At 44.1% G+C, this 26,972-nt stretch overlaps 1 protein-coding gene across 2 annotated transcripts in view; it reads left to right on the plus strand.

Moving 5' to 3' along the window:
* The first annotated feature begins 130 nt into the window (after positions 1 to 130).
* Positions 131 to 26,972, plus strand: part of smurf1 (SMAD specific E3 ubiquitin protein ligase 1) — a 55,748-nt gene continuing 28,906 nt past the window's right edge. For both annotated transcript variants that reach the window (XM_079520655.1, XM_079520656.1), the window contains exons 1-6: positions 131 to 441; positions 18,859 to 18,897; positions 20,309 to 20,417; positions 24,003 to 24,136; positions 25,006 to 25,071; positions 25,506 to 25,581. In XM_079520655.1, coding sequence (XP_079376781.1) covers positions 387 to 441; positions 18,859 to 18,897; positions 20,309 to 20,417; positions 24,003 to 24,136; positions 25,006 to 25,071; positions 25,506 to 25,581 — 479 coding nt within the window. In that variant the 5' untranslated portion in view covers positions 131 to 386. The remainder of the gene's footprint in view (positions 442 to 18,858; positions 18,898 to 20,308; positions 20,418 to 24,002; positions 24,137 to 25,005; positions 25,072 to 25,505; positions 25,582 to 26,972) is intronic.

A 26,972-nucleotide genomic window follows, 5' to 3' on the forward strand; every position in this document is an offset into this window, starting at 1 on the left:
GTGTTAAAAAAAAGAATAGCAGATCTACAAGCTCACAACGCGTCGCCTCACTTCTTTTTTTGGGGGGGGGGCGCTTGTTTTCATAGACCTGGGTCGCTTCGCTTGTTTCTCTCACACAAGCTGGCAACACTGGCTTGAGAGCCAGCCCCCCGAAAATGTTCGTGTGTGTTGTGAGCTCTCGAAGGAGGAACGGAACGGGGGGGACTTTGCGATAAAAAAAATAATAATACAGTTTTCGCCGCGAGGAAAGCCGCGACGCGGACCACGGATTTCAACACCGTAGCTCGGCTGTCCTCCGACAACCCGGGTTGTTGGAATCGTTGTTTTATCGGGGCGGGCCGGCCCGAGCGGGGCGCTTGCGTTGACCGTTTTCCCCCCACGGAGTGATGTCGAATCCTGGGACTCGAAGGAACGGGTCCAGCATCAAAATCCGCCTGACAGGTAAAAAAAAAAAGAAAAAAAAGGGAATAGAATAAAAACGGCAGTGAAGGTTCTTGACTGTTCACGTCCCGTGGGGGTTCGTTTGGTCACAAACGAGCTGTTGCTATAGGACAAGGTTTATCTGAGCCGTTGCTTGCTTTGCCTAAACATCCGGTTTTTGTGTGTATCGCCAAACATTAGCAGCCAGCCATCCAGCGATGCTAGCGCGTTAGCATAGCAGCTAACGAACCAAACTGCCGTTAAGCTGCCGAGTGGAGTGGAGAGAGAGAGAGAGGACAAGCCAACACACACACACAGACAGACAGGCTGCTGACTGGCGCGTTCACACACACACACACACACACACACACACACACACACACACACACACACACACCATTCCACACATCACGAAAAGCAATAGAAAAATCACTCTTATCTGATAGCAATATGCAATAATACTAGCTCTGGTCCATAGAGCTATGGACCAGAGCTAGTATTATGTGTGTGTTTAGTGTGTGTGTGCCATTGCCAGGTTACTAGCTAACATTTCGTTACTCTAGTTAGCTAGCTACACCCATTTTTGGGGGGGTGGGCTGAAGACCAACCGAGTCTGTCGTTGGTTTGACCTGATGAGCTTCACACAGTGAAGTCTTCTGTTCATTTAACTCCCGATAGTGTAGAATTGTAACCGAGTTGGGGGGGTGTGCATTTATTTTGTAGACGGTACACTCCCGGAGTTACACACGGGAGGAGTAGGATTTCACGGTGTGTAGTGTAGTGTGTACGCTCCGTAGCCAAACGCAACTGTTGCTAATCGATCTCGTCGGCATATTTGACACGGCAGCCTGGGAATTATGCATGGATATTGATTGGCACTTTTCCTCGCTTCCATCCTTAGTTTAGACAGATGTCTGACTCTTTTAGCGCCGGCCAGCCGGGGAGAGCTTTTTGACACGTTCGGGCTCGATTCTTTTGATACAATCATTGCTGTGTTGTTCGCTTCAGGGTCAGACTCCTCTGTTATTTGATGCTCACATGGCAGATGGGGGCGCGCACACACACACACACACACACACACACACACACACACACACACACACACACACACACACACATCACACACACACACACACACACACACACACCACTGGAACAATGGGGTTTACTGTAGCTGCCATTGTAGACCTGCTGGGCAACCAGGGGCCTCTTATTCAGATGGAAATGACGACCCTGTGCCGCTGGGCAGACGCCTTGTCCTCTGTTCTCCCAGTTCAGTCAAAACAACACACACACACACACACACACACACACACAGCTGAGCAGATCATGTAGTGTGGCGAGTCAGTCTACTCTGCAACACGCCAAAACAGACAGTCGAGTGTATGATTGTGCTGGATGGGTTTTGAGTAGTAGTGTTGTCCAAAATGCTGCAGATGGGCTCTCGGAGACTCTGGCTAAAAGTGTTGGGTGCTTGATGTTTGTTTTGCCATGCCCATGTGTTCCCAAGTAACTTAGATCAACAACCTCTGTGCCATATTTATTTGCAAGACACAACTCTTGACACATCTTGTCCTTGTCACACTGTCTGCTCGAGTGCAGACTCTGCTCACTTGCTAGCTCCTTTCGGAACCCTACGTTAAAGTTTCTGACATTTTGATGACTTTATGTAGGGTTCCTTCTCACCGGATTCAAGCGACATGGGATGCCATCTGATTTCCCCTGACTTAGCCCTGTGCTGCGGTGTGGGTGTCACGCTGACATATTCCAAACGAAGCATATGAACGCTATAGGAGACAACGAACCATCTGACCCCCCCCGCGAACGGCTCAGAAGCCGTTAAGTATTTTTAATGTTTGTACGACCGTTTTGGCAGCTCTGAAATTCTCTCTTGTTGACATCCCATTGTACCGCCTCTCGGCATCTCGGTTGGCTAGCAGCGCCTCCCTACGCGCCTCGTAGGCGCAGCTAGCCAACCGAGATGTCAACAAGGAGGGACCGAAGAGAGAATTTCAGAGCTGGCAAAACGGTCGTACAAACATTAAAAATACTTAACGGCTTCTGAGCCGTTCGCGGGGGGGGTCAGATGGTTCGTTGTCTCCTATAGCGTTCATATGCTTCGTTTGGAATATGTCAGCGTGACACCCACACCGCAGCACAGGGCTAAGTCAGGGGAAATCAGATGGCATCCCATGTCGCTTGACGCCGGTGAGACCGGACCCTACGTGGTAGGTCCAAAGGAGCTCAACCCGGGGGGTCCGGAGACGGGCTACTCACTTGCATACAGAGATTGCTGAGCCTCAAATGCTTGAGTTTTTGTTTGACTGTGTGCTTTCATTTGAGTGCAAAATGTGTATATTTGAAAATGTGTGTGTGCCTGGCTGCGTGAGTGTGCATGCGTGTGTGCACAGGGCAGGCATGGAATGGATGAGGGAGAGAGGAGAAGTTCGAGTCATGTGTTTGTGTGTGTCAGCCAGCCATTATTTCTCTTTGGGTACAGGGCGGCAGGCAGGCAGAGGTTATTGCCCCCACTGTGCCCCGCCCCCACAGGTATGAGAGGAATTCTAATTGGCTGAGGAATGTGCGATGAGCCAATGGGAGTGTAATGCTGCCTGGCTGGCCAACAGTGTGTTTAGTCTGTGTGTAGAGGTTGTTTGGCCTAGATCAGAGCGAGCGAAGACGAGACCATGTAGGCTTGTTGCACAGTCTTGGATCTCAGAGCCAAGACTGTGCATATATGGACAGTCACATTGCAGCTAGTAGAGACAGTGTTATGTTGTGTCCTTCGTACACCGTGTCATGACTTCCCCCAACAAATTACGCCTGAGCTATCGCATCATGTTTTTTCTAGTGATGGGAGATTAATCGGCAAACGCATGATCGGTATCATCGGCCGATTCTAGTTGTTTTCAGATTAATCGGCATCGGTTTCATTAATCAATCAGACTGATTAATCAATCGGTCCGATTAATCTGTCTGTCTTTACAGATAAACAAGCCCAAAGTAACAGCTTGAACAGATCTACAAGCTCACAATATTAAATAAAGGCATTAAAGTTAAATCTGACTTGCCTAAGCCGGCAGTGCAGACACCCTGTTACATGTATTTTTCAGAATGGACAAAATTAATATAATTCTTTAATACAGAATGAGATCATATCGACAAAGGTTAACAGCCATAACAGCAAAATAATTATATCGGATATCGATATCGGGCAAAATGTCTCATCGGCACATCCCTAGATTTTTTCCATAAGAACTCTGCTAATTTCAGCTAGCAGTATGGTTGAATGACAAAGTATGAATTAGGCTTAAAAGCTTAAAATCAAGAACAAATTTAACACTATTCCAAATTTTATGAAATGTATGTTTTATGTCCCTACTATAAAACTATGTAGGCTAATATGGAGAAAGTTGTTCATCTTCTACCCTATTCACAGGAGACCGGAGTATTGTCACTGTTGAGCTACAGTGATTGACTGGTGGTGGACTCAGAGTTACTCCAGGCACCTGTTACCGGAGGTGTTTTATCAGGCAATTAATTACGCTACAATATGGCCTAATGTATGAATAATAGATAGTTGTCTGCCAACGGTAGGACACATTCATCACCCACAGCCAGAGCATACCAGCATGTGGCAGGTGGCTGGACTGGTGCTAATTTCTCATCGTGTCTACACACAAGCTGGATAGAGTTCAGTTTGGGGACCTCGGCAAAGCCTTGTTCAATTACGGATGGAAAAAGGAGGGCAATTTCTTTGTCCAGCCCATTTGTGACAGCCTGTTTAAAATTTCATCACATCTAATGTGATATGCAATGTGAATACCAGATTCTGGTAAAAAAAACTAAAGAAAGCTAGCATTGTTGGTCTCAACCAGCTTAGTTTTTTTTATATGTCCAGTAGAGATTAGGATGGCATATAGCAAACATGAAATATCTAATTGAGCAAAATGGCAAGAAAAATAAGACTCTTAGTTTTAAGACTAAGATTATTATTAATGGGGGACAAAGCCAATTCATTTCTGTGAATAAAAAAGGCCCAGTGTGAGTCACTTTATTGTGAATGGTTGTTTCCCTGATCTGACAGGATCATTGTAATTGGCCGGCGGTGGAGGCACGTGTCGCTGGGGGTTTACGCTAGCGTGTGCCAGGTACTCAGATTGGATACTAGCACCTTGGCCCAAAGCTCAACACGCAGACCAGAGCCAAGACGGGCAGACAACTGATACTCGCAAAGAGCTGGATGGGACAGACTTGGAAAGAGGGCAAAGAGGTTGAGGAATGGTTTGGCGGGAGCCGTGCAAGGGAAGCCATCTAGAGAGCGATCAAAAGCAGAGAGAAGTGGAGAGTAAAGGGGCAAAGGAAGTGAGAGAATCCAGTATACTTGAAGGAATCGGATGCATGCCAAATTTATACTTATTACTTTAGTGCTATATTGCTTGGGGGTGGGGGCATTTCCAACTGTAAAAGGTGTCTTGTTCCCCGAAGCATAAATTAGGCTTAATCTACTGGTTGACTGAGGCTGGGGGCCGCACATGCATTCAAACATGCACATGCACAGTTGCACACACCCAAAAATATTCTTTATTTGTTTTGCTTGCTTCTCTTGTCTTGTTGGTCAATGGTAAATAGAGATCTGCTTTTCTTAATCAGATGCATTGAGCACAAAGAACCATTAGTCGTTGTGTCTGTTTGTGTTTGAACATCAACATAGTGCTGTTGGCAAGCAGGTGAGAGGTTTGCTTAGGTGTCCTTATGCTACTGCTTTTTTTTTTTTTTTTTTAAGATTAAAGGACAATTTTAGTCAGGAAGTAGCTTACCATAATTGTAACCATTTTCTTTGCAACCACAATCTTATTGTGGTTGCCACTTGAGTGGACTGGCTGGACACACAAGTATTTGAACATGCGTGTCAAAGTTTTAATAAACTAATAACCCACTTAAAAAGTAGAAATATAAATTATGTTGTCTTGTCTGAGAAAAAAAAACACAATTTAACATGCACCATGCATGCATTACACTAGGAACTCTCCCCCTAACTTACTCAAACCTCACAGGGACAAATGGTTAGTATTTGGCTTGGGTTTCAAAGATGGGGAAATGACAATAATGCAGATATTAAATTTTATGCACAACCTGAAAGTATTTATTTATCGATCTGTAGGAAACGTTTGTGTACAGTTACGTTTATGCATATTGTATATTGCGCTATTACCATCGAGCCTGATAAAATGGAGCCATACTTAACACCGATGCAATGCACACTGACTGTACAGCCTCTCAATGCACACTGACTGTACAGCCTCTCAATGCACACTGACTGTACAGCCTCTCAATGCACACTGACTGTACAGCCTCTCAATGCACACTGACTGTACAGCCTCTCAATGCACACTGACTGTACAGCCTCTCAATGCACACTGACTGTACAGCCTCTCAATGCACACTGACTGTACAGCCTCTCAATGCACACTGACTGTACAGCCTCTCAATGCACACTGACTGTACAGCCTCTCAATGCACACTGACTGTACAGCCTCTCAATGCGACAATACATACTGTACACACACAAGCTTTGCTTCTGGGCATGTAGTGTTTTTTCCCCTGCACGCCTTGTGTAAAGAATCTACAATCTAACGCCTTGCGAGTCGTAATGTGATGCTTTTTTACTATAGAGTGCAAATTAGGCTGTGATTGTAATATGGGAGTAATTATGTAATTGTAACGGGCCTAATTCTGATTGGCAAGTTGGTGAAATATCGTTTTTATGTAACGTTAATCGATTTAAAGGGATAGTTCACCGAAAAAATAACTATGTAGACTTGAATTCATGGACTTTAATAGAGTATAGAAAAATAAACGATAATCGATCTTCATTCGAAATTATTGATATTTCTAGGCTTGAATACTTGAGGACATCTTTTTACCTAGCCTACAGCAGCATGAATGGACTGAAGTCTAATCAGGCTGTCTTAAAAACCCGGAAGAGACGCCCGTTCTAGGCGTTTCTTGACGCTTAAGTGTGCTAATTACACCCAGAGGCTTGTCTGTATCAGCCAGGGTGCGGGTCGGAGTCTATCCCCGTGCAAATTTAGTGCTTACTGTGCTTCCGATTGTGCGGGGGGACAACGACAACACATCTTGCGACGCAACCCGAAGCAGTCACAACGCAGCAGGATTGCTATGCTAGTGAAGTGATATGAGGGACTCAGGGGGGCAACAATAAGTGCCAATCCGATCCTCATAATAATAATTTTCTCCGGCTCCGCCGCTTAATTAATAAGGAGTGAGCGCCCGTGTGTGCACTGTGCACGGTGTGTGTGCACTGTGCACGGACTCCTAGTTGCATGCGTGCTGCTCAGGGCTCAAGCTGTAGTGTTGCGGGTCAGGGTTTTTTATGACCCGCAGCCCGCAGGTCCCGCATGTATTTTATAATCTGACTTGGCCCAGCCCGCCCCGCAGCACCACATACATTTTCACAACTCGATCTAGCCCACAACCCGCCGACATTAAATACACGTCAAATATGTCTTTGAATGCGGCTTTTATTTGTCAAAAAGGTGCTTCTAAACTGTCTTAACCCATTTTGACCTGAGATCAGATTCTAAAAATCATGTCTTCTAAATCCTGACAGTTTTCTGAAAAAGCTATGTTTCTTTGTCAGTCGTTCTTCTAATTTTTCAAAAATAGCAGACCTACAAGCTCATAGCGCGGCACCGAGTGCCGCACTACGAGCTTGTAGGTCTGCTATTTTTCAATAGCTAAAGAATACCCTGAAGAAGGCGACCTGTTTGCTGAAACGTTGGAAAAATAATGTTTATGGCATCGTGACTACGAGCTGTTCGGCCTCTTTCCTTTCTTAGTCAAAGTTTTATCTCCTGCGGTCAGCACCTCCCCACTACTGGTGTGCGCTCCTACCTTTTTGTTTGTTCAATAGCTAAAGCATAACATAATGCTAACACCAAAAGGGGTTCCCGCCCAAAATGTGTTAATAGGCTATAATATCACTGACAAGCACGCAATGTTCCCGGGTGTTCCGACCACCGATGCATGGTCCACGCATGGTCCCGGGTGTTCCGACCACCGATGCATTGTCCACGCATGGTCCCGGGTGTTCCGACCACCGATGCATGGTCCACGCATGGTCCCGGGTGTTCCGACCACCGATGCATGGTCCACGCATGGTCCCGGGTGTTCCGACCACCGATGCATGGTCCACGCATGGTCCCGGGTGTTCTGACCACCGATGCGATGCCATTCACTGCCATGTCGCACACGTGTGCGACATGGCAGAGATTGAGAGAAGACGCTGAAAGAAAACGCCACTAAAGACCTGAGAAAAACTCTTTGAAAACGTTCGGTGTTAACGTTGTACAACCTTTCCTCCTCACTTGCAATCCACACACGTGCGTGCAAACACACACACGCTCACACTCCCACGCGCACTGAAGGAAAAGGATAGGTGCTGGACAGTTGGACTGCTGGTGGTTATAAAAGATTTCACTGGCTCTGGAGTGTCTGTCAGAAGAACACAAGGATGAGGCAAGATGGATTTCAACCATTTACTGATGACTTAAGTAGACTACTCACCACTGTAGGGAAAAGGTAAAAAGGTTTAGAACATAATGTCCGTTGTGGTGAGAAAAGACAAACTGTCGCTCAAACACACACTTCTCTCAGTCACGTTGATGAAAATTGTGCTACTCACCACCGCTCAACGTTATTTCAGCTCCGGTGTTCACCTCACCACCGGAGCGGTGGTCTCCTCACCACCGAAAATCCACACTATGAATGAGCCTTCACTCAGCCTGCCCTGGTATATGAACGACCAACGTTAGGACAAATCAAAGTTATCAAACGGCGAAAGTAGCCGATCTGCATGAGGAAACTAGTCTTAACTAGTGAACTTTTGTGGAGATCTTTTACAGCAGGGGCGCCCTCACTTTTGGGACTTCAGATCTACTTTCAAAATGCCCAGCTAAACGAGATCTACCCACCAATTTGTTTTTATCCCATTGCTGAAAATAGTTTAAAGAAATGTTCCTTTAGAATAGTGGCGCTGACATATAATAGTGGCGTTACATATAAAAGAAGGGTAAAAATGGAATTGGCTGTTTTTTTTGGTACATAATTTTGTAATGCTACTGATGTTTGTGTGCAACACTCTTGAAAACAAAAGATATTGCATTGTGGGTTTGAGCTGACAGGCCCTTTTTGATGTCAATCAAGCAAGTCAAATCAATTCAAGTGGCAGATGCCTTTTTTATATTTAAATTTTATATTTTTAGGGGCATCATGTGATCTACCTGCACAGCCTTTGTGATCTACTGGTAGATCACGATCTACTGGTAGATCACGATCTACTGGTAGATCACAATCTACCTTTTGGGCACCCCTGTTTTACAGTCTCCGCTGCATTACGTTGAGTGGTAATGTTTGATGTGAACGCCGGGCCGTGTATGTGTATATAGCAGCGTAGCTTGTCTTTGTAATTAACGCAATAACACTTGTGGTTTCACGTAAAGGTTTCAACACAACGACATGTCATCGCGCTGAACTAATGAACGATTACGCTGGATATTTTGCACAGATCACTTGACGTTGTTCTAATGTTAAATGCTGTGTATGCGGCTAGCTCTCGTCTGGGACCGATTCTACATGATTGAAGTGCTTTGAAAAACAGCGCTGTCTGCTGCCGTTTCTCGCTTCACAACGCAGCAGCAGGGAACAGAAATTACCTACAAGCCCACAGTGCATTGCATCCGCGACGCGTTGTGGTCTTGTAAATCGGGGGAGGCGGAGCTACAGAAAATGGAGGTTTAGTGGAGAGTAGCGCAATTTACTGTACAGTAGTATTTGGGCTGGGAAAAGTGGAAATCTACCATAAAACCTGTTGAAACGGTTTGAAATAGACTTCCTGTGTTTTCCGACTTCCTCATCAAAATAAGAGCCACGTGTAATGATTAGTCAACACTGGTTTTATTTCTAAGTCTACTTACAGGACGCTAACGTCTCATTTGAGTGTCTGTCAGCATTCTCTAAATTCCTGTCTCAGCTGTTGAGCCTCGCATGCCTTTGATCTACCGCGCAGCAAACGTTTTGACGACGCATGTGCACTGGTGCACCGGTTATGTGCCCCGCGGTTTATGATTTATTTTTTCTCTTACACCGACTTTTATCCCTGTCTAGGACAGGGGTAGACCGACAGGGGTAGACCGATGCAAGTTTTGGGGGGGGGGTTCCCCTTTCACAACGTTTTACAAATCACATATTGGGACATGGTCTGAATTGTTTTTGGCTTTAAGCCCTGTGCTCCTCATACGCTTGAGTTGGCGGTGCCCAGGTTCGAACCTATCACCTTGCGGTCGAAAGGCGAGTGCTACCCGGACACAGGTTTTTTATGTGGGAAATCTGGGAATAGGAGGGACTTGCAGTAAGCAAGAACAAAAAACATGGTAATACATCAAAACATAAAAAAATAGTCATCATGAATCATACGTAAGCTTTTGGCTACTTTACTACTAAAACAAAAGAGACTTCTCGATTATTCAATCGATTGAAACATATAGAACATGAATAAGAATAATAGTTGCAGCCTTATTATTTTTCATTAACTTAATGCTGCTTGGTCTGTCAATTGTCTGCAGGTATAAATGTAGCCCAAGTTAGGTCAGGTGTAAGGTTAGCCCTGCACTGGGATTCTACTAGCAGAGCTAGTATATCATAGACAATATAGATAGACTGATTTAGAACTACATGATTACAATCACATTAGAAGAGATTAACATCATCGCCATGATCCGACACTGAGCATCCTGCTGTGAGTGGGACGGAGGCAGGGCTGTTGGACACATTGGACACGTGTGTAGCATCTGCGTCCGTGTTGCATTTTCAGCATGCAACTTTTCAGCATGCAGCATTTTCAGCATGCAACAAAACTAGATCTCTTGTCCACTAGTCCCTCCCTAACATTTTAGTCTAGTTTTTATTTGCTTGACGAAATTGTCAATATATTTAGTCATAGCTTTAGTCATCATAGCTTAGTTTTCATTTAGTTTCCAACTTTCCATTTAGTTTTAGTCAGTGAAAAAAGGTAGTCGTCGTCAACGAACATTTCTCGTCTTAGTTTTAGTTGACGAAATAATCAGCACTGATCTATTCTGCGTAGACACTCCTGTCACTACTGTCACTCCTGTCACTACTGTCACTCCTGTCACTACTGTCACTACTGTCACTACTGTCACTACTGTCACTCCTGTCACTACTGTCACTACTGTCACTCCTGTCACTACTGTCACTCCTGTCACTACTGTCACTACTGTCACTCCTGTCACTACTGTCACTACTGTCACTCCTGTCACTACTGTCACTCCTGTCACTACTGTCACTACTGTCACTCCTGTCACTACTGTCACTCCTGTCACTACTGTCACTACTGTCACTACTGTCACTACTGTCACTACTGTCACTAGTGTCCCAAGACACGCTTGCAGGAGTGACGGCAGTGAAGTGCAGGTGCCCGGAAGCTCTGTCTTTCAACTATCATAGTGCAGGGGCCCGGAAGCTCTGTCTTTCAACTATCATAGTGCAGGGGCCCGGAAGCTCTGTCTTTCAACTATCATAGTGCAGGGGCCCGGAAGCTCTGTCTTTCAACTATCATAGTGCAGGGGCCCGGAAGCTCTGTCTTTAAACTATCATAGTGCAGGGGCCCGGAAGCTCTGTCTTTCAACTATCATAGTGCAGGGGCCCGGAAGCTCTGTCTTTCAACTATCATAGTGCAGGGGCCCGGAAGCTCTGTCTTTCAACTATCATAGTGCAGGGGCCCGGAAGCTCTGTCTTTCAACTATCATAGTGCAGGGGCCCGGAAGCTCTGTCTTTCAACTATCATAGTGCAGGGCCCCGGAAGCGCTGTCTTTCAACTATCATGACACATAAGGCTGACAAAGCGCTAATTATGTAGCAGTAAGTAACACGATTTGACAAAACAGTATCACAGGAAGATAATGTGAAATTGTACGTTTCTGTTTTTTATTCCTATTGCAATATCTTAACCAGTAACGTCAGGGCTACACTGGGCACGGAATTGGCGAGTCTGCCACTATAATCAATATATATATATATATATGCCATATTCAGGTTCATATATGTGGATATAAAGGAAATGTATGTCTCCATATAGCTTATGCAATTTAGGTCGGGGTTGGGAGGTAACAGGGCGGCTGTGGCTCATGAGATAGAGCAGGTCGTCCAATGATCGGCGGCTCGAATCTCGGCTCCTCCTGTCTACATGTCGAAGTGTCCTTGGGCAAGACACTGAACCCCAAATTGCTCCCGATGTGCTGGTTGGTACCTTGCATGGCTTCCGCCGCAATCGGTGTATGAATGTGTGTGTGAATGGGTGAATGTAATGCACAATCTATGTAAAGCGCCTTGGATAAAGGCGCTATATAAATGCACCATTTACCATTTTACAGGGGTTGCATGGCCAAAAAGGTTTGGGAACCTAGTGTGTCTGTCATCTTGCTACCAACTCTCCATCATTGCTCTTGAGAGAGAGAGAACGAGAGCGAGAGATGTCGGAGAAAAGGGAGACAAAACAATTTCAAAAGAGGATATATTGAGATGAACTGAGTTTGCCTCTTGGCCAGTTGTGACCTTGTACTAGAGTGAGCCTGTTCGTCTTCACACTGAGAAAGGGCTGGTCACAAACACACACGCGCACACACGCCTCAGCAGGCATGTGTGAGAGAAAGGGATGTGAGGGATGTCTTTTGACTGAGATGGAGGGTAGAGAGGGAGTGAGAGGGAGAGGGAGGAGAGCACAGCAGCAACAGAGAGAGAAAGCCATCCCTACTGCAGGTCTGGAGGAGGAAGCAGTCTCTGTCTTTAATGCTGTGGCTGTCGCTCTCTCTCCTACCTTTCTTAATGCTGTGCCTTTTTTTTTGTCTACCTCCGTCTGTGTTTTCCTCTCTTGTCTCTCAAGTCTCTACCTCAGTGTCTCAGTCTTTGGTTCTGTGGAAGTGATGAGGATGGAATGTGTGAGTCAGGGAGAGGGGGGTAGGGGGGGGGTGTAAGAGGGAAGTATATCCTGCAGCCATTCTCCACGGGTTAATCACAGGATATAGAACAGGCTAGGCCAGACACACACGCAAACCACCACAGACACCACATCCTAAACCGCTAGCCAGCTTGCTTGACACTGGCTGTCTGAGTGACTGACTGTACATTTTCTGGCTGGCTTAGAGGACTGCCAAGTGCCAGCTTTCTAAAAGTATCGTAGGGCCACAATGACATATTTAGGTATCCAAAGTAGCAATTTGTCTGCAACAATGAAACGGACAGACATTGAATATAAATGTTCTTTTTTGTTTTTACCCACCACCATACTGTTATTCTTCTTGCTATAGTCAACCTCTCAAAGTTTGTCTACATAATTTCGGTCGTCTTACAATCCTGACTTACACTGCTCCGCTTGTTTTGTCCTCAAATTGAGTTATTGGGTTGGAGTCTATATAAGAACCCAAGGCTGTCACCTATCACCACCTGGTGGGTAGGAGTCTCTATAAGAACCCAAGGCTGTCACCTATCACCACCTGGTGGGTAGGAGTCTATAAGAACCCAAGGCTGTCACCTATCACCACCTGGAAGGGGTTTTCCTGAGCGCTTGGGCCTCTCAGCCACACAAACGGATAAAAAGTTTTACCAAGATATGATATCTGATTCAGTGGACCTGTATAGAGTGTAGATTCAGTGGACCTGTATAGAGTGTAGATTCAGTGGACCTGTATAGAGTGTAGATTCAGTGGACCTGTATAGAGTGTAGATTCAGTGGACCTGTATAGAGTGTAGATTCAGTGGACCTGTATAGAGTGTAGATTCAGTGGACCTGTATAGAGTGTAGATTCAGTGGACCTGTATAGAGTGTAGATTCAGTGGACCTGTATAGAGTGTAGATTCAGTGGACCTGTATAGAGTGTAGACATGAAAACTGCAGAGTTTGAGAAACAACGCATCGTTGACTTGGGCCCGGAAAGTGTTGAATCATGAAAGCAAGCCGAAATAAGCAACTACACTTCAGAAATAAGGGGCACGATGGCACAGTTGGTAGTGCTGTCGCCTCACAGCTAGAAGGTCCTGGGTTCGATTCCCACTGGGGACGCTGTGGGCGCTGGCGGCGTGTTCCCTTCTCCGCGTCATCAGTGCCCATACCCGAGGCGGGGTTGGTGAAAGGGCCTTTCTGTGTGGAGTTTGCATGTTCTCTCCGTGTCCCCTAGGGTAGGTAGTAGGTACCCTCACAAAAAACATGCAGTAATCTTGGTCTCTAAAACTACCTCCCCCTGGCCAGCTGGGGCGCCTGATGGAGGGGCCGGCAATGTGGAGCTCTCCAGTGCCCCGGTTTGGATTCATCTTGTAAACAAGGCCTGTCCAGGCTCTATTGGCAATCGCTTTTTGGGGTGGGGTTTAGCGAAGGGCTAATTGGGGCGGGCGAAAAGTTTCTACATGCGTCTTTAGCAAAGACGGCATGATACAATTAGACCAGACCAAAAACAGTTGTATAAAACATAAAAATAAATACAAATCTGGTTTTCTTCTGCCAAATGGGACCTGCTGGCTGCAGTGCTGATCAGGAATGCACTCTGGTGTTCAATGAGTTTCTGCGTTTAACAATGTAATGATGTAAAGTATATATGATTTGAACATGCATGGTAGATCTGTATCAGACATAAATCTACGCTTCAATGTCTTGTTTATCCCCGAAATGAGTGGATATCACAGGTTTTGTAGCAATTGTAGAAATATTGGGCCTTAAAAGTTATGAAAAAATATGTCTGTGGCTCCTCATTTATATATATATATATATATATATATATATTGGAAAGAGATATTTTAGGTAATTTCTACAGGACGAAAATAGCCGCTTAGAAAAATATCCATGTACGTCGTGTACGTGTAGCCCAGGCCTAAGACTTCAATGGGCTATATGTCATCATAATGATCCTCTACTGAGAAGTTCTCTGTTTTGTGAACCCAGGGCCCTTTTTAGATTGCAATGTAGAAAATGATCTGTAGCTGCAGATGAGACGCCACTCACTGGGTCTCACTAATGACCAACTGTGTTTCATCTATGAAGGTGTCTGAGAGAGAAGGGACTAGAACTTCCTTTGACCCAGTGGTGTTTTTAGCAGCATATTTTAGTCTCTTGAATAGTTTTCACATTTTAGTCACCTGGAATGTTTTAGTGTTAGTCTAGTGTTAGTCTATTTTGGCGGGCCTTGATGCCGTCGTAATGACTGTTTTTAGACTTGCTGAAAATAGCCGATCTACAAGCTCACAACGTGTTGTGAGCTTGTAGATCGGCTATTTTCAGCATGCAACCAAGTGTAAAATGACTTATACTGGATCTCTTGTCCACTAACATTTTAGTCTAGTTTTTATTTGTTGACGAAAGAGTCAGTATATTTAGTTTTAGTCACCATAGCTTAGTTTTTATTTAGTTTCCATTTAGTTTTCTTCAGTGGAAAAAGGTAGTCGCCGAACTTTTTTCGTCTTAGTTTTAGTCGACACAAACAACACTGCTTTGACCATAGTCCATAGTCACACACACCTTTTACTCATCTCGTAATTTGAATTTGACCAATTCGGCACCATTTCGTTGTGTTTTGTTTCAGACGGAACAGAAGTAGGATTGTGTACTGTCTGTCGGCAGGTCGGGTACCTACAGGACGGAAGAGATTTTGGTGCTTCATTTCGTTAACAGTAACACGTAACAATATTTGTGCCCTACACGTCTCCAGACGTCTTTAGGCACCGTGTGCCGCGCTATGAGCTTATACGACTGCTATTTTTGAAAAATCGTGAAAATGCGGCACAAATCTTTGAATATATATTCTTTCAGAGCGAATGTTTTTAACTCAAATCTTTGCTTCTGGGAACAACCCTGAAACAACATATTTTCAGATGGAGGTCCGCGGCCAATTACATTTTTGGGGGTCCTTGACATGTGGTTTTTCAGAAAACTGTCAGCATTTAGAAGACATTTGTAGAATCGTCCTCAGGTCTAAATGGGTTCATGATATAAAACCGGATCGCTAAGATCTATTTTTTGCTTGGCCAGTCCTTCTTCACAGCTCCTAGACGCTTCCCCTTTTTTACTACCCCGTTTATAATAGTTAGAGAAACACCAAAGTAGTAGTAAATGTTTCCTTTATCCTCGTGTTGGATTCTGTTTTCGCCAGAGTTTTTATTTGTGTTGTTTCAGTCATAAGAGCAGGTCCGTTTAGTTGTGCTTCACGTTCCACAGCCGTGTGCCTTCACTTCTGTGTGTGCTGACTGCAGTGGGCACGGTGTGGGCTAGCCCCTCCCCAGAGTAATATAGTAAGAGAGTGGCGACACTAGCGTTGCCTCCCATTGTAACAATGGAATGCGGAAGTGCTCGTTCTATCTCAATGGGATAGTTCCAGCCATAGGAGCAATGTTTGGAACTACAGCCCATTCTATCTCAATGGGATAGTTCCAGCCATAGGAGCAATGTTTGGAACTACAGCCCATTCTATCTCAATGGGATAGTTCCAGCCATAGGAGCAATGTTTGGAACTACAGCCCATTCTATCTCAATGGGATAGTTCCAGCCATAGGAGCAATGTTTGGAACTATAGCCCATTCTATCTCAATGGGATAGTTCCAGCCATAGGAGCAATGTTTGGAACTACAGCCCATTCTATCTCAATGGGATAGTTCCAGCCATAGGAGCAATGTTTGGAACTATAGCCCATTCTATCTCAATGGGATAGTTCCAGCCATAGGAGCAATGTTTGGAACTACAGCCCATTCTATCTCAATGGGATAGTTCCAGCCATAGGAGCAATGTTTGGAACTACAGCCCATTCTATCTCAATGGGATAGTTCCAGCCATAGGAGCAATGTTTGGAACTACAGCCCATTCTATCTCAATGGGATAGTTCCAGCCATAGGGGCAATGTTTGGAACTACAGCCCATTCTATCTCAATGGGATAGTTCCAGCCATAGGAGCAATGTTTGGAACTACAGCCCATTCTATCTCAATGGGATAGTTCCAGCCATAGGGGCAATGTTTGGAACTACAGCCCATTCTATCTCAATGGGATAGTTCCAGCCATAGGGGCAATGTTTGGAACTACAGCCCATTCTATCTCAATGGGATAGTTCCAGCCATAGGAGCAATGTTTGGAACTACAGCCCATTCTATCTCAATGGGATAGTTCCAGCCATAGGGGCAATGTTTGGAACTACAGCCCATTCTATCTCAATGGGATAGTTCCAGCTATAGGAGTAATGTTTGGAACTACAGCCCATTCTATCTCAATGGGATAGTTCCAGCTATAGGAGTAATGTTTGGAACTACAGCCCATTCTATCTCAATGGGATAGTTCCAGCCATAGGAGTAATGTTTGGAACTACAGCCCATTCTATCTCAATGGGATAGTTCCAGCTATAGGAGTAATGTTTGGAACTACAGCCCATTCTATCTCAATGGGATAGTTCCAGCCATAGGAGTAATGTTTGGAACTATAGCCCATTCTATCTCAATGGGATAGTTCCAGCCATAGGAGTAATGTTTGGAACTATAGCCCATAGGCAGCCGCTTTGCGGCGAGATCAAAGCGTGTCGCTACTCCTACTCTACACTCTGCCCCTCCCTCCCCTCATTGGTGCGAAACGGGGTAGTAAAAACGGGGAAGCCTCCTAGACATGTTTTTAAAGCATGTGCACGGCCGCTCACTTCCTTGTTTACGGCCCGACTGAACTGTCTCTTTACTCTAAATCTACTCTGTGGTTTTGATAAAACGGCAATGGTTCTGTCATTTCTGACTTAACCAATCATCTCGTTTGGAATATGAACGCTTCTAGAGACTAGAGTTGAGATGTGACAGCGCAAAGTAATAATGGAAGATTATACCTTGTGGTTTTTGGGGGGAAATGGAAGGCAGGGCTTTTCAGAGTAAAATATGCCTCATCTGTGCTGGGCACTCTGGAGCCTTTATTCTGAAAGGAAACGGCACACTGGAAGTGTTACTGCCCGAGCTGTCATTGGTGCTCCAGACAGAGGCGTAATGAGGGTCGACATTTTTGTCAACACTGTGACTTGACACACTTATCTCTGCACCACATGTACTAACTAGTGAAGAAGAAATCACACCCGTGTGAAGTGAGTGGTGCAACTCCGTTAACGCGCCCCACAAGCCCACAACGCGTCGCAGCGCGACGCTTAGTGGGCTTGCAGATCGGCTATTTTCAGCAAGTGAAAAAAAAACAGTCATTACGACGGCATCAAGACCCGCCAAAATACATTTTGTTCGGCTAAATCAACTGTCGATTTAGTCGACTAAAATCGTATGATATTTAGTCGACTAAAACTAAACTAACACTAAAACATCCCAGGTGACTAAAATGTGACAAAAACTAAATGACAACTATTCAAGAGACTAATAGGATTAAAACTAAACGAAATTTGCTGCCAAAAACAACACTGGTCATTGTTGGACCCGGTCCTCCTGGACCTGTTCCCACTCTGCCCCATAAACAAGGTGTGTGTGTGTGTGTGTGTGTGTGTGTGTGTGTGTGTGTGTGTGTGTGTGTGTGTGTGTGTGTGTGTGTGTGTGTGTGTGTGTGTGTGTGTGTGTGTGTGTGTGTGTGTGTGTGTGTGTGTGTGTGTGTGTGTGTGTGTGTGTGTGTGTGTGTGTGTGTGTGTGCGCGTGTGCGAGCGAGGAGGGGGTGAGGAGGGGAGAGAGAGAGAGAAGGAGACCCAAGAAAAGAGTTTCCTAGTAGTTCAGTGGTGTTCTCATGGCCTCATTGTTAGCTGATCTGACCTGATGTAACATTACATGGGCCTGCTCTCATACCAGACAGTCTGGCCTCCTTCACGCAAAACATTTAACAAGGACGCACACATGCAGTGGAAGCTGTAAACACTGAGTACATATATATGTTATATATACAGCGCACGCACGCACACACACACAGTGTCTACTGTCTAGGTCAGTATGCACTTTGCGGTCAGATTTCCCTGAGATGTGGCAAAGGGAGAATGTTCTACCATTTTGTGTGTGTGTGTGTGTGTGTGTGTGTGCGGTCTCAGCATGGCACTAGCCTATATTTTACTGTGGTGTCTGACTGTCTGTGTGTCCCAGCAATGTTCCCTCGGTCAGCTGTAGCCTTGGGGCCTTCATGCATTGTCCTCGCTGGCATTCAACCCACACTGGCAGACTTTCTCTGCATGGCAGCATAAATATGCCACAGCCTACACGTGGAAGAATTTGATTTTTTACATTTGTGCACACTTGTCTCTTTATCCCCAACTCTGGCATCAAATGTAATTCGTAAAACGTATTTGTTCTGTTTCGTGTGACGGGAGCTCTGCTGTTTCTTGACCTCTCTCTCTCTCTCTCTGTTCCTTTTCAGTGTTATGTGCCAAGAACCTCGCAAAGAAAGACTTCTTTCGTAAGTAATTTGGTTCACCTTTCATTCCGTCTGAATTATTGTTGTGTCTGTGGGGGGGTGGAGTTTATACGTAAAACGATGTCTCGGTCTGTCTGTCTGGCCAAATGTCTGCCATCACCCGAACATATGGGCGGTTCGGTGTGTTTATAAACTGATAGCCCTTGTAACTATTTGGCAGCATAGCGCGCGCGCGCGCGCACACACACACACACACACACACACACACACACACACACACACACACACAGACTCTGTTTGAGGCTTACAGATTGCAGGCTCATCCAAGGGGATGATCCATGTACAGTCTACACATGCTAGGCCTCTTTAAAGCTGCTATTAAGCAGTAATATGTCAAATTTTTAATGGCCTTTTTAATGTGTCTCTGTGACACATCTAGGGGCCGCAATCTGCATTCAAAGATTTTCCTAGAAGTTTTGTTGGTCGATTTGCCTGTCTGCTTCCTGATTGGTTTGCGACCGGGTTTTTTTCCGACCAATGACAAAGCTTCTAGGAACATCTTTGAATGCAGATTGCGGCCCCTTGATGTGTCACAGAGACTACATTTCTTTTGGGAGCGTTCTACCAAAACAAATAAAAAGGTCATTTAAAATTTGACATATTATTGCTTATAGCAGCTTTAAGTCACACTATGTAACCTTTTCTAACGTATTATTGATATCATTTTTCACAATAGCCACTCCGCATACATGTGTTTTTTGACAATGTCTCTAAACACTACTTTTTAGTTGCACCGAAATGCAATGCAATCATAATATGTTGCCGTTGTTCAGGCAGACCATTTCATTCTGACACCATTGTTGTTACTTTGCGAAATATTCTCAGGTCTCAGACCACCGCGCGTGTGTGTGTGTGTGTGTGTGTGTGTGTGTGTGTGTGTGTGTGTGTGTGTGTGTGTGTGTGTGTGTGTGTGTGTGTGTGTGTGTGTGTGTGTGTGTGTGTGTGTGTGTGTGTGTGTGTGTGTGTGTGTGTGTGTGTGTGTGTGTGTGTGTGTGTGTGTGTGTGTGTGTGTGTGTGTGTTCGTGTTCGTGTTCGTGTTCGTGTTCTGTATTTGTCTCGGTGTCCGTCTGTCTCTCTGAGTTCCTTTTAAGCTCATAGTCATAGATCATTGTATGTCTGTGTCCTTTTCATGCCACATGTGGAGCTGTGCTGATATCATGACTAGATTGGCCTCCGGCTCCCGAGTACTCAGATGATTGTTGCATTAAGTACTCTTAACAACGGGTACAATGGGTATTGCATAACCGTTGGTATTGCATAACCACGTCGGGGCTTGCTTTCCCAATGGGCACCGTTCCAAACGGACATTGTGTGAATAAAGGGATTTGGGAACTTTAGCAGTACACTTAATGTGTGTGTGTACGTGTGTGTGTGTGTGTGTGTGTGTGTGTAGGCCTACCTGACCCATTTGCTAAGGTGGTGGTGGACGGATCAGGCCAATGCCACTCCACAGACACAGTCAAGAGCACACTGGACCCCAAATGGAACCAACATTACGACCTGTGAGTAGCGCTGGCTGTGTCGCGATTACAATTTTAAGTTGTAATGAAGTTGTGATTTTAATTGTGTTTTTGGCATTGAACATTTGGAACATGCACAATTTTAATTTGTTTGGTTTGTAGGCTTCATACGGTAAATCACAAATTGCACTGGGCAGATATGACAAATAACTTAAATATACAAAGAAATTACGTTTTTTTAAAGTAATTAATTACTCCACATTCCACACCTATTTTTCTTCACTGGGTATTTGAAGTATTTCTATTTACAAGGTATGTTTAAACAATGCATGGACAATCAATTGAATTAACCCATTTAGGACTGGGGACGATTCTAAAAAATGTCTTCTAAATCCTAACAGTTTCCTGAAAAACCCAGTCGTTCTCAAACATTTTCACGTCAAGGACCCCAAAAGTGTATGTAATTGGCCACCGACCCCCATCTGAAAATATGTTGTTCCAGTGACCCCCCCAGAGGCAAAGATTTGAGTTAAAAACTCAAACTCAAATCAAAGATTTGCGCCACATTTTCGCGACTTTTCAAAAATAGCAGACCTACAAGTTCATAGCGCGGCACTCGGTGCCGCGCTATGAGCTTGTAGATCTGCTATTTTTCAACAGCTAAAGCATAACACAATGCGTAGAACGCCTAAAATGGGTTAATAAATATTATTGCTTCCCATAAAAACCTACTGATCCAAGTTGATCCAACCTGAAGCTGTCTCTGCTCGGGGGACAACGTAGCCCCATCTTACCAACCTGAAGCTGTCTCTGCTCGGGGGACAACGTAGCCCCATCTTACCAACCTGAAGCTGTCTCTGCTCGGGGGACAACGTAGCCCCATCTTACCAGCCTGAAGCTGTCTCTGCTCGGGGGACAACGTAGCCCCATCTTACCAACCTGAAGCTGTCTCTGCTCGGGGGACAACGTAGCCCCATCTTACCAGTGCAGCCTGTTTAACTTGGCATTAAAAATAGTTGTCATTTTGCCAACTGCTTCCTGCGAGTGTTTCTCTGGGTGTTGTCACTATTAGAACAGCGTCCTTCTGCACCTTTTCTAAAGGGATATTTCAACTTTAGGTCATTTCATCGTCTACTCAGTCTTATGTGAACACCCCAGACAGTTTTAACCCATTTTGGGCGGGAACCCCTTTTGGTGTTTCAAAGCATTATGTTATACTTTAGCTATACTTTAGCTATTGAAAAATAGCAGATCTACAAGCTCATAGCTCATATGAGCTATGAGCTATGTTCGCTATGAGCTATGTTCGCTCTTTCAGAGCGAACATTTTTAACTCAAATCTTTGCTTCTGGGGGTCCCTGGAACACCATATTTTCAGATGGTGGTCGGCAGCCAATTACATTACAGTTTTGGGGGTCCTTCATTTTTTTATAATTATTTTGGAAAAGAAGCTCCTTGAGCGCTGCTCAAAACAATCTAAAATAATTATTAAAAAATAAATAAACGGTAAATGAAAAACCACGGCCCCCCTCACGTATTAGGACAATATCAGTTACGATGGGTTTGTGTAGGAAGGGGGCGTCGCAGCTAAAATGAATATCAAATATCTAAATGCTGAATCGAGCAACTTAAAAACTGCCCGGGGTGTTCACATAAGAGTAATCTAGTAAGAGACTGGCTACACTAGCGTTGACTCCCATTGTAACAATGGAATGCGGAAGTGCTCATTCTATCTCAATGGGATAGTTCCAGCCATAGGAGCAATGTTTGGAACTATAGCCCATAGGCACCCGCTTTGCGGCGAGATCAAAGCTACACTCTACACTCTACACTCTGGTTCACATAAGCCTGAGTAGACGATAGAATGACCAAAAGTTTTTTTTGGAAAGTGTAATATCCCTTAAGTCGTTGCAGATATAGTGACAACACAAACAAAGCCTTGCAATCAACTCGACTAATGAATGAGAGAACTCTGTTAATCTTCATGGCTTGGTGTCTTTGAACAATAAGCACTTGAATAAATTACAGTAGACAACACTTCGTTCGCACATTAACCCATTCTGGAAGGGAAGCCCTTTTGGTGTTTTAACTAAGCGTTATGTTATACTTTAGCTATTGAAAAATAGCAGATCTACAAGCACATAGCGCAGCGCGTCGCGCCGCGCCACAAGCTTGTAGGTCTGCTAGTTTTGAAAAATCGTGAAAATGTGCCTCATATCTTTGAATATATATAATTACAGAGTGGACATTTTAACTCAAATATTTGCTACTGAGAGGGTCCCTGGAACAACATATTTTCAGATGAGGGAGCGGAGGGATATTACATATAATTTTTGGGGTCCTTGACATGAAATATTGAGCACCACTGATACAGAAACATAAGGTTTTTCAGAAAACTGTCAGGATTTTGAAGACTTTTTTAAAATTTCGACGTCAGGTCAAAATGGGTTAAACATCAAGCATGTTTTTCCACATATTGATGTCTGGCATGTTTTATTTTTTTTGTTAATTATTTATTTGTGTAATTATTACACAAAGAAATAATTAAGAAAGATTCTAGCTCACTCCTAGAAAACATGCCAGAGGCAGACATCAATACATGGAAAAACATGCTTGACATTAATGTGTCAACAAAGCGCTGTCTACTTTAATTTATTCATTAAATTATATTAAAAAAAATTATAATCGTAATATGAATCCCTAAAATCAGTGCATGCATGCGTGACTGCCCACATCTTCTATAGCATTAGCATAATATCTATGTGGTCGGGAACCTTTTTTTACGAGCTTGTAGATCTGCTATTTTTTAAACATCGTGAAAATGTGGCGCAATATTCTTTGAATATATATTCTTTCAGGGCGAAGGTTTTTAACTCATCTTTGCTTCTGGGGGGGGTCCCTGGAACAACATAATTTCAGATGAGGATCGGCGGCCAATTACATATAATTTTTGGGGTCCTGAATCCAAAAGAACGTACGCACATCTCTAAAAGTTTCAGGTTCTGAACAAAAAGATACAGAGTACAGGAGAATAAAGTACAGGAGAAGGAGATGTAGTCCGCACACTGTTTTGTAGCTCCCACCGGGATTTTATTTGGAAGGATGACAAGGTTTCGACCCCCTATGGGTCTTCGTCATGTATGTCAGGTCCTTGTCTCCTTGACATGAAATAGTTTGAGAACCACTGACATAGAAACATGAGGTTTTTCACAAAACTGTCATGATTTAGAAGACATTTGGTAGAATCTGGTTCTCAGTCCTAAATGGGTTAATCAATCAATCAATCAACTTTATTTGTTCAGACTCAGGGACCAATAACAGACAATATAAAACACTACATACAGAGAAGCAACACTCCTAACCCATAAAAACATACATTTTACAATAAACATTCATATCAGTGCTTCCGAAAAGCAGACCGGTACCTAGTGCTACTGAAGCTGGGGTTACATAGCAGCATAATTATACAGTTTTGAGACTCATTGAGCCGACACATAAATGTATACATTAAGTTTCTCAGTAAGGCATGAAAAGTGTATACTCTGTACTGCACTGCTCCACCTCGGTTAAGTCTGAGTCACCAAACGTATGCTGATAAAAGGATGTGTGTTTTATCTGTTTATCCAGATACATTGGGAAGACCGACTCCATCACCATCAGCGTATGGAACCACAAGAAGATCCACAAACGACAGGGTGCAGGCTTCCTGGGCTGCATACGACTGCTCTCCAACGCCATCAGCAGACTAAAGGACACAGGATGTACGTCTCCCTCTCTCCCGTCTCTTTCTAACATTTTATACTGTAGTAGCCATGGTTCACATGGCGCTCGTACTTCACGAGCGCCATGGCGTAACATCCCAATCGCCCAGGACGAAGTTCACCGTCCTTTCTATTAGTAACACCCAGCCCCCAGGACGAAGTTCACCGTCCTTTCTATTAGTAACACCCAGCCCCCAGGACGAAGTTCACCGTCCTTTCTATTAGTAACACCCAGCCCCCAGGACAAAGTTCACCGTCCTTTCTATTAGTAACGCCCAGCCCCCAGGACGAAGTTTTATCCAAAAGACGAAGTTTATTGATAAAAAAAACCTGGGAATTGCACTTGTGTCCTATGTATAAATAGAAATGCTGTCTATGTTGTACTGCTTTTTCCAAATAAAATAAATATTATGAAAAACCGATCGCATCGCTCCACAGCCTAGGAACGCCTGTTGAGCAATACTCGATGTTGCGTTAACAGTGGGACGTCATTGAAAATGTCCCCCCCCCCCCCCCCCCCCCTGTTTAGCCGACGAGAACGAAAATCTTAAAACGTTAACTCTTGATCTAAATCATTCCGTCCAATTCTAAGAAAAGATCATGTGTTAGACGGCCCACCGTGGTCCCGTCGCTAGTCGCGTTAGATTTAATTATACCTCCTGTTGTTGTCGATCACCTCTAGAGTGTTTTGGCTACATCTAGCTGCTACATCCACATCCGGGATAAAATCCGGTCCGTCGGTAAAAGTGCTCCGCTGCTATAAATCGCTGGGCGCTATGATTTAATGGATTAAATAACCCCAGGCTTTCGGGGTGTTAACCCCAATATTTTCTGCTGTAAACATTACATGGCCTCCTGTCTCCCTGCAGACCAGCGGCTCGACCTGTGTAAGCTGAACCCCTCAGACAGCGACGCAGTACGGGGACAGATCGTAGGTAAGACTGCAGGCGCACACACACACACACACACACACACACCCCCATGCGCTCCCTCGCTCACTCACTCGAGTGCTCAAAGTATGCACACACACACACACACACACACACACCACGTGTCTGATTTTATTAGTATTGTAGTTGCAACTATTATGTAGCATATTACTGTATATGATCCACAAAAGTGTGCTGCAGAATTCCTACCGTTTTATTTTGCGGCACACATCATGCAATATGTCATATTTAATTGCTTCATTGGGAATGGTGTGCTTGAAACTTTACTAACGGATATGTCTTAGATTTTCTGAAATGTTTACACTGGAGGTCAATGGACAGGTTGTCTGTCTGTCTGTCTGTCTGTCTCCCCTCCTGTACAAAGTGCAAAGTTCCATTCAGTCCATCCATGGATGTATTTGTTGACCTGTGTGTTGCAGTGAGCTTACAGACGCGAGACCGCATTGGCAGTGGAGGTCCTGTGGTCGACTGCAGAGGGCTGTTAGAGAATGAAGGGTGAGTTCTGCACTAGGGCATTCACTTCTAGTCATTTTTACTAGTTGTTTAACCCATTTTGGGCGGGAACCATTTTTGGTGTTTTAAGCATTATGTTATACTGTTATACTAGCTATTTAAAGTATAACTTTAAATAGCTAATTTAAAGTATAAAAATAACTATTTAAAGTATAACTTTAAATAGCTAACAAGCTACAAACTTTAAATAGCTACACTCTGTGCCACGCTATGAGCTTTTTTGATCACGCTATGATCTAGATTTTTGTAGATTTTTTAAAAATCGTGAAAACGCGCAAATCTTTGAATATATATTCTTTCACAGTGAATATTTTAACTCAAATATTAGCTTCTGGGGGGTCCCTGGAACAACATATTTTCACATGGGGGTCCGCGGCCAAATACAGATCATTCTGGGGGTCCTTGAAGTGAAAAAGGTTGAGACTGACTGACATAGAAACATAGGTTTTTAAGAAAACTGTCAGGATTTAGAAGACATTTGTTGAATCTTTTCTCAGACCTGAAGCCGGTTCTTTCTGAAAACTCATGTTTCTAACTTTCTATGTCAGTGGTACTCTTGGCCTCACCAGATCACTTGCGGGTTAGGGTTAGTTAGGGTGCTGAGCCATAGATGAGGAAGGCTGTGGTAGAGAATACTAATCATTAATGTTGTAGTGTTACAGGGTTAGGGTTAGTTAGGGTGCTGAGCCATAGATGAGGAAGGCTGTGGTAGAGAATACTAATCATTAATGTTGTAGTGTTACAGGGTCGGTCACGCCAGGGGCTTAACCTCTTGATCCTCTTGCGTCTCTGTGATCCCCAAGTACCAAATAAAAAGCAGTTGACCATCATGTGACTGACTGTAATGACTCAAAGAAAACAACATGGGAAAAACAGGACTTTATTTCTGTGTGTGTGTGGGGTGTGTTTCAGTGTTGGTTTTTGGCAGCAAATTTTAGTTTTAGTCAATAGTTTTCATTTAGTTTAGTCACTTTTTTGTCACCCGGAATGTTTTAGTCTGTCTAAATATCATAAGATTTTAGTCGACTAAATCTACAGTTGATTTAGTCGACTAAATATGTATTGTATTTCGGCGGGCCTTGATGCCGTCGCAATGGCTGATTTTCTGAAAGCCGATCTACAAGATGTAGATCGCTTGTAGATCAGCTATTTTCAGCATGCAACCAACTGTAAAATGACTTATACTGGATCTCTTGTCCACTAGTCCATTCCTAACATTTTAGTCTAATTTTTATTTGTTGACGAAATTGTCAGTATATTTAGTCTTAGTTTTAGTCATCATAGCTTCAGTCAGTGAAAAAAAGGTGGTCGACGAACATTTTTCGTCTTAGTTTTAGTCGATGAAATCAACACGTGTGTGTGTGTGTTTCTCT

The sequence above is a fragment of the Electrona antarctica genome (assembly GCF_951216825.1).
Source record: "Electrona antarctica genome assembly, chromosome: 14".
NCBI lineage: Eukaryota > Metazoa > Chordata > Actinopteri > Myctophiformes > Myctophidae > Electrona > Electrona antarctica.